The sequence below is a fragment of the Sprattus sprattus genome, assembly GCF_963457725.1.
Source record: "Sprattus sprattus genome assembly, chromosome: 12".
Lineage (NCBI taxonomy): Eukaryota > Metazoa > Chordata > Actinopteri > Clupeiformes > Clupeidae > Sprattus > Sprattus sprattus.
In genome coordinates this window covers 19,809,861-19,819,201 of record NC_137910.1, presented here as the reverse complement: position 1 = coordinate 19,819,201, position 9,341 = coordinate 19,809,861, and the positions used below count along the sequence as shown (strand labels likewise).

The 9,341-nt window shown below is 37.7% G+C and overlaps 1 protein-coding gene across 1 annotated transcript; it reads right to left on the bottom strand.

Annotated features, from left to right (window-relative positions):
* Nucleotides 1–943: 943 nt before the first annotated feature.
* Nucleotides 944–7,283, bottom strand: LOC308373571 (interferon-induced protein with tetratricopeptide repeats 1-like; the record flags this gene model as incomplete). Its single annotated transcript, XM_080849142.1, has 3 exons — nt 944–1,277; nt 5,590–6,807; nt 7,279–7,283. 3 exons carry the CDS (start codon nt 7,281–7,283, stop codon nt 944–946), a joined length of 1,557 nt encoding a protein of 518 aa, XP_080705268.1.
* Nucleotides 7,284–9,341: the final 2,058 nt, after the last annotated feature.

Genomic DNA, 9,341 nt, shown 5'->3' with positions numbered 1-9,341 from the left:
AAGCCAACGCTATCTGTACATGGCTCACTTTTGCATGTATGGAATTTATACAGCTAACTTGGCAATAACATTACATAGATTAGTCTAGAAATCCTAGAATGGACATTGTTAAACTGTAAGTCAGTCAACCAAGGTTAGCTTGCAAAGTTAGCCAAGCATGCTACGTGACACCAGAGAAGTTGATGATGCCTCATTTGACCCGATGTGAAACGTTATGTCACGAGCCCACGCGATCTACATGGCTTACTTTTCCATATGTGGAATTTAAACAGCTAACTTGGCAATAACGTTACATAGATTAGTCTAGAAATCCTAGAAGGGACGTTATTAAACTGTAAGTCAGTTAACCAACATTAGCTTGCCAAGTAAGCCAAGCTGCATTTCCAGAGTGTAGTTGTTCAAGTTCAAGGAGGTACTGTTCAAGTATGAAAATTGTGACGTGAAAATATAAATAAATCTGCCATATTTGAAACCATTTCAGTTTCATGAGTGAATGTCTATTTCTAAATTGATCAAGTCTGTAATGTCCTGTATTTACAGCAATACCCTAGCATAATAACAGATTAATTCTAGTACAGGAGAGACTTTTCAATAATTAAAAAGCTGAGGTGTATATATCGGCATCGGCATCGGCAATCGGCCAAAATGAGCTTGTAAATATCGGCATATCGGATATCGGCTAAAATTCAATATCGTGCATCCCTAATACATAGTGTATCTTGAGGAGTGGTGGGTGTGGTGTTGGGTGTTAGCTGATGAGGGGGGGTGTTGTGAATGAGATTTTGTCGGAGTGGGGGGTTTTAGCACTGAATTATGATTTTAATTTATTTCCGTGTGAACGTCTGTATATATTTTCCAGTATTTGTGTGTAAAAATAATTGATGTATTTTCAGTCAGCTTTGCATCGTTCATGTGTTCATTACATTCCAGAAATATCTCAATATTAAATCATGACAACTATCTGTATGAACAAACATAAATTCTGTTCAAGTCTGAGCAGAAAGGCTTGGATTTCGTCACATCTTGGATGGTTGCGATAAGCAACTGACCTGAGAACTTGGATGCTTTTCTTCCTCTCCCAAGATTGTGTTGGGATTTCTGCAGCTTTTTTGTGGTAATCAATGAACTCGTAAGACGATTTTGTATACCAGAGATGATTTCCAAATGTATGATATATATGCTGTAAAGTTGCAGGTTTAAGATCTTCCTCCTTGAGAAGATCCATAAATATTTGATCTGCTTTCTCTGTGTTCCCAGAAAGGGCATAGATATTTGCAAGAGCAATTTTCCCACAATAGTAGTATGGGTAAAAAGTGATGACCTCTTGATAAATTTGAATGCATTAGCTCCCTGAAATCTGCGTTACCCTGCATATGCTGCGATTCAAAAAATCTTGTATGTATAATAACGTGCCAGCAGCTTTTTGGCTTCTCTTTCAGAGGGGTATTTCCTCACCATCTCTTCTGCAACTTGCAAAGCTAAATCCAGTGACAGTAAACGAAAGAAATAAAGAACTACTTTAAGGCCATGAAGCCATGGTCTTAGCCTCTGAGCTAGGTCACGAGCCTCTCTCACAGTGTCCTCTGTGCTCCTACCAACCTGTGCCAATGCTGCCAAGTAGACAGCTGCCAGGTGTAGGTTATCTGGATCCATTGTCTTGGCATGTTTCATTTGCTGTATGATTTCCTCTTTCAACTCTTCATCCCCTGCCTTAAAATGAGCTCTATACTTGGCCAGTGCAAGGCCTGTATGCCACCCTTTCCTGTCTGGGTCTCCTTCCAAAGCCAGCTCAAAGTTATCTATTGCTTTTTGCTTGAAGTCATTATCAAACTTCACCTGAGCCCAGCCTATCCATTACCATTGACACCGTAACTCATGTGCACACGCTACAAATCAAAGTAGTTTTCATACTGATGTTACTATATCAGCCATGTAGCCACTGCCTTACGTAAGGGATAATGTATAGAACGCAGGTCCTTATCGGAAAATAAGTCCCGACAGGGTGAACCGGACACCGACGCGAAGCGGAGGTGTCTTGCTTCGCCCTGAAGGGACTTATTTTCCGATAAGGACCTGCGTTCTATACATTATCCCGCTTATTATACGGCAACTTGCCAAAACAAAAAAATAATCATGTTTATTGGCCAAGTACATTTTCATATACAAGGAATTTGTTGTGGTGTTTAGTTGCTCTCAATGTACTTTAACTGAAAATGTGCAATATATCACAACAGTTTAGTATCAAATAAATATAATGTAATATAAATATAATAATAAATATAATACATTTTCAAGTGTTCATTAAGGTGACGACAATATATATATATATATATATATATATATATATATATATATATATTATGGCATGCCGTTCAGGAAATTAACATTTGAATATATATATACAAAAGTCTGAATATATATACAAAAGTCTGAATATATATACAAAAGTCTGAATATATATATACAAAAGTCTGAATATATATATACAAAACTCTGAATATATATACAGAAGTCTGAATATATATACAAAAGTCTGAATATATATACAAAACTCTGAATGTATATATACAAAAGTTTGAATATATATACAAAAGTCTGAATATTTATACAAAACTCTGAATATATATAAAAAAGTCTGAATATATATACAAAACGAAGTCTGAATATATATATACAAAACAAAGTCTGAATATACAGCCACGGAAAAAATTAAGAGACCACTTCAAAATTATCAGTTTCTCTGGTTTTACTATTTATTGGTATGTGTTAAAGTAAAATGTGCATGTTTGTTTTATTCTATAACCTACTGGCAACATTCCTACCAAATTTCAAATAAAAATATTGTTATTTAGATCATTTATTTGCAGAAAAATGACAATTGGTCAAAATAGCAAAAAAGATGCAGTGTCTTCAGATCTCGAATAATGCAAAGAAAGCAAGCTCATATTCATTTTTAAACTACACAATACTAATGCTTTAACTTAGGAAGAGTTCAGAAATCAGTATTTGGTGGAATAACCTTGATTTAAAATCACAACTTTCATGTGTCTTGGCATGCTCTCCACCAGTCTTTCACATTGCCGTTGGGTGACTTTATGCTACTCCTGGCGCAAGAATTCAAGCAGCTCGGCTTCTTTTCATGGCTTGTGACCATCCATCTTCCTCTTGATCACATTTCAGAGGTTTTTTATGGGATTCAGGTCTCGAAATTGGGCTGGCCATGACAGGGTCCTGATCTGGTGGTACTCCATCCACACCTTTACTGGCCTGGCTGTGTGGCATGGAGCATTGCCCTGCTGGAAAAAACACTTCTCAGAGTTGGGGAACATTGTCAGAGCAAAAGGAAGCAAGTTTTTCTTCCAGGACAACGTTGTACTTTGCCTGGCTGAGGTTTGTAAAAGACCATAAAGATTGAACCAAAGCGGACTGGAGGGTCTTCTAGTTCGTCTTCTCTGAAGACACAATACTTCGGCACAATACTTCGGCAAGTTATAGAATAACTGCACTAACTACTTTTCAGCAAAACCAGTGTTAGTCATTGACATCATGGTTTAGAACATATTAAGATAATTTCGCTAAACGTTGATAGCAAAGTTTATAACTAACAGTTTGTTTGTTTTTTTGAACATATTTACTCAAAAGTGCTTACGTGCACTTCTTTAAAGGGGAGGAAGATGCACAATGTAATTATAATTATAATAATTCTGCTGCTGGTCTGTTTGTTCATACAGATAGTTTTAATGATTTAATATTGAGATATTTCTGGAATGTAATGAACACATGAATGATGCAAAGCTGACTGAAAATACTACAAATATTTTCACACTCAAATAATGGAAAATACAAACAGACATTCACATGGAAATAAGTCTGTAAGCATCCAATGTATGTTATAATGTCCACTGCAATGGTGATCCTGTGTTGGAGTACGTATTCCTTGACATGCCTGTAAAACCGCTGCTCATAATGTGACCCCTGCCCTCCAACCCACATTCACTCATTGGGGAGATTATCTTCGGTTTAGCTTGGACATTGTGTCACGAAAATAAAGTAGCCTAACAAGATGAGAGTCACCACTAGGAAAGTTAAAGAAACAAAAAAAGGAGGTGATGTATTTTCAGCAATAAAAATGTCAATGCTGTGTAATGTGTAGAAAACATTTCACCTGATTATGCTTTAATACCACTGTCATGGATTTTACTGTGTGCTATTGATTAAAATCAAATAAAATGAAAATAAAATTATGCTTGAACAAGAAAATTCTTTTCACGCATGCATGCTTATGCTTAATCCCCCCACCCCGCTAAAATCTCAACATTAAACAATAACATAGTTGGCACTAAGGAACGCTTGCTGGCATGCTAACTGATTGATTTTGTTTGTGTTTCCGTGCTGTGAATGCTTTTCATACATTTTCACAAGGTAGTCAGTCCTGCACCATAGAACTGCAAGATGCTAGCGGGAATGACAGGTGTGTTTATCTGTCTGTCCTTCACATGACCATGACCATATGCTTTTAAAGTAAATTTGAAGACGATACTAAAAGCAGGTGCTTATAAAACACCTAAGGTAGATAAATGCACCCTTTAGCTTTCAACCATGCACAAACACAAGGCTATAATAATGATGTACTCTATGCAGCCTGATGGAATGTGAAGCCTAACAACATGTTTGTTTCCCTCAATCATGGAACTATCAACCTCAAGACTCAGAATAGAGACTACATATGACAACCACCTACAATTAGCCATTAGAAATACAGGGCTTTAATTTTGTCTGTTCCCCTTAATTGAGTGAAATAAATCCACCTCATAGTTTGTATACACACACTGAGGTAGCATAGAGTTGGATCCTTTAATTGACTCTTTTATTCACATAATGAGATTTTTGATAGCTCTAATGAAATATGGTCCTTGTCAGAGATAATATATAATAATAATGTAACTGTTAATTCTATTTCCTTATGGAAATAACAAGAGATGACCATATTACAACATCCATCTACAGTATCTATCAAATGACGTGACAAACGTGAACAGCTCATGTGAGCGTTGGACAGGGGTTGTTGTTATATCTCATTTAGGTTTGCTTTGGAATCATTTGTTAATCTGTGAAATGAATTGACAGACCACAGCACAAATTGTGTTAGCTAGATACTATATACTTTATTTAAAAACAAATCATACAATCATAATTAGTCTGACATAAAAAGAATGCATGCGTAAAAAGAATATCCTTCAAATATCATTTCATTTTATTTTGACGATTTAATCCATGACAGTGATGTTAAAGCACAATCGGGTGAAATGTATTCTTAGCATTACACAGAATTGACATTTTTACATCACCTCCTTTCTTTATATGTCACATTATGAGCAGCGGTTTTACAGGCATGTCAAGGCATACGGACTACAACACAGGATCACCATTGCAGTGGACATTATAACATACATTGGATGCTTAAACACAGTTTAAACACTGAATTATGAATTTAATTTATTTCCATGTTAACGTCTGTTCTTTTCAAGTGTGTACAGAAAGGCTTGGATTTCATCACATCTGCGATGGTTGCTACGATAAGCAACTGACCTGAGAATTTGGATGCTTTTCTTTCTCTCCGTAGATTGTGTAAGGATTTCTGCAGCTTTTTTGTGGTAATCAATAGACTCGTAAGATGATTTTTTATACCAGAGAAAATTCCCATACTTAAAATATAACCGCTGTAGAGTTGCAGGATTCAGATCTTCCTCCTTGAGAAGATCCATATATATTTGATCTGCTTTCTCTACGTTCCCAGATTGGGCATAGATATCTGCAAGAGTAATTTTCCCGTAATAGTAGTATGGGTAAAAACTGGTGACCTCCTCATAAATGTGGATGCATTTTCTCATCAGCTCCCTGAAATCTGCGGTACCCTGCGTATGCAGCGATTTAAAAATCTTGTATTTATAATAACGTGCCAGCAGCTTTTTGGCTTCTCTTTCAGAGGGGTATTTCCTCACCATCTCTTCTGCAACTTGCAAAGCTAAATCCAGTGACAGTGAACGGAAGAAATAAAGAACTTCTGCAAGGCCATGAAGCCATGGTCCTAGCTTCTGAACTAGCTCATGAGCCTCTTTCACAGTGTCCTCTGTGTTCCTGCCAACCTGTGCCAATGCTTTCAAGTAGACAGCTGCCAGGTGAAGGTTATCTGGATCCATTGTCTTGGCATGTTTCATTCGCTGTATGATTTCCTCTCTCAACTCTTCATCCCCTGCATCAAAATGAGCTCTATACTTTGCCAGAGCAAGGCCTGTATGCCACCCTTTCCTGTCTGGGTCTCCTCTCAAAGCCAGCTCAAAGTTATCTATTGCTTTTTGATGGATCTCATTCTCAAACTTCACCTGAGTCCAGCCTTTCTCCCCGTATACCTCTGGATGCAGATCACAACCAGGTGGGGCAGGAAAATCCTCCTGGAGCCCTGCCAGTTCCTTCAGATAAGCTTCGCTCTTTGCTTGCTCACCCAAAAGGTAATGCACCCAGGCCAGGTTTGCCTGGTTCACCAGAAGGCGTGGTCCTCTCCCCTCCGTGTAATGCCCTTTGAGCGCCACCTCAGCCTTTTGCAGGTACGTCAGAGCTTCCTCTGGGGATTTGCTGATGTGGTAGGTGATGTAACCCAGTAGGTTGTACAGGTGCCCCTCCCAAGCACAATCATGCTGACTGCAGTCCACCAAATAATCTTGCAGATGGCGAACGTTGCCACTGAGGCTCCAGGTGAAGTGGCACTCTAGGTTGTCCAGGCTTCTTTCCAGAGGAGTCTTAAATGAGCTAGAGAGAAAGAGAGAGAGACAGAGAAAAAGCACTGTTATTAACCCCAATACCACTGTCATAAACAGAACACATGTGCACAGGCTACAGATCAAAGTAGTTATCATACTGATGTTACTATATCAGCCATGTAGCCAGATCCTTACGGTATATGGGTATACGGTATACGCTATACAGGGCTGATTGCCACTTTGGCTAGTTTACTAGTGACAGGCTGCGTTGCTTATACTTGTATACTTGTATACTTGTGCTGTAACAATAAAGGACTACTACTACTACTACTACTACTACTACTACTATATGCACTAATAGTGGCGTGTTCTAAATGTAGCCTTATGTTACCTACAGTGACTTACAGAGGGAGAATTGTGAGTAAAAGCTCTCTTAACAGAAAAGATTATTCTAGCATGAGACGGCACATGCCAGTGGTAAGCAAACAAGTGTATTGATATAGTTTCAAATCATACTTACTCCATGATGTCTTGCAATATTGTGGTAGTGAATTAAGAAATGATATGATGTCTTCTCCAAACAGCTTATTTCAAGAGTACTGAGCTTCCTACAAACCTCTCATATATATAGGTCCTCGCTTTATCTATTAAGTTATAAAATATGCCATGTCCACCACGAAACTGAAAGGTAAGATAAAGAGCAAGCTTTGAACTGATTCTGTGAAATAGAAACTACATCAAAGCAGAATATGCTAGAATAGTATTACTGTGTACATAATACTGTTTAATTCAGTTTGCTTTGTATCTAGCCATTTTTACAGATGGAAATAGACTACTACTACTCATTTTACACTCATAATATAGTTATACTATTATATACTATATATACTGTATGTATACTAGTATAACTATATATATACAGTGCCCTCCACAATTATTGGCACCCTTAGTGAATGTGACCAAAACAGGCTATGAAAAAATATATCTTTGCTGTCTATCATCTTGGTCTTTCCCTCAAAATATTCACAAAAATCTTACCTTTTCATCGAAGTAAAATTCTTGAAAGAAAGAATTTTTTTTGACATTACATAAAATATTTTTCTCCAAAACATGGGTGCCACAATTATTGGCACCCCTAGAAAATCCTATAATTAAAATCTAACTGAAGTATATTACCAGTCATGTTTTACATGTTTGAGTTCACCTGTTTCAATCGGAACTCTTAAGTGGTCAACCATGGCTTCCTGCTTCACTGAGGTATAAATATGAGGTGACACATGCCAAATACCCTTAGTCATTCATCAAGATGGGAAAGACAAAAGAACTCAGTGTCAAAGTGCGACAAAAAGTTGTTGAGCTGCTGAAATCCGGATTTAGGGAAATAAGAAAATATCTAAACAGTTGGAAATACCCACTTCCACAATCAGGGCAATAGTTAAGAAGTTAAAAGCGACAGGAGATGTCAGGAATCAGCCTGGAAGAGGACCTATCTGTAAATTAACCCCACGCACCGTGAGGAGGATGGTTCGACTGGTAAAAGAATCTCCAAGGATCACAGATGGATAATTGCAGAGGTTAGTTAAGTCCTGGGGTCAGAAAGTCTCCAAACTACCATCAGACTGCACCTACATCACCACAAGTTGTTTTTGAGGGTTATCAGAAAAAAGCCTCTGCTGTCAATCAACAACAAACTAAAGTGCCTACAGTTTGCCAAATGTAAGTCAGACTTTTATATTAGAGTTATATGGTCAGATGAGACCAAAATAAGGCTTCTTGGCAACAAACATCAAAGGTGGGTTTGGCGTAGACAGAAAGATAGCCATACAGAAGAGCACCCCATACCCATGGATCTCTGATGTTGTTGGGCTGTTTTTCTTCCAAAGGCCCTGGACATCTTGTTAGGATACATGGTATCATGTACTCCATCAAATACCAGCAGATATTAAATAAAAACCTAACAGCCCCCCTCTAGGAAGCTTAAAATGGGCCGTGGTTGGACCTCCCAGCAGGACAATGATCCGAAGCACACCTCAAAATCAACACAATAATGGTTCACCGACTGCAGAATAAAGGTTTTGCCATGGCCATCACAGTCCCCAGACCTTAACCCCATAGAAAATCTGTGGGAAGAGCTGAAGCCGAATCTGCAAATGTGTTGACCTCAGAATCTGAAGGATCTGCAGAGATACTGTATGTAGGAATGGTCTCAGGTCTGTGCCATGTGTTCACCAACCTCATCACGCATTATAGGAGAACACTTGGAGCTGTTATATTGGTAAAGGGAGGCTGCTCAAAACATAAAATTAAGGGGTGCCAATAATTGTGGCACACCTGTTTAGGAGAATAGTATTTATTTAATGAAAAAAATATTTTATGTAATGTCAAAAAAAATTCTTTCTTTCAATAATTTTATTTCAATGAAAAGGTAAGATTTTTGTGACTATTTCGATTGAAAGACCAAGAGGATAAACAGCAAACAAATATTTTTTCATAGCCTGTTTTGGGCACATTCACTAAGGGTGCCAATAATTGCGGAGGGCACTGTATATATATATATATATATATATATATATATATATATAT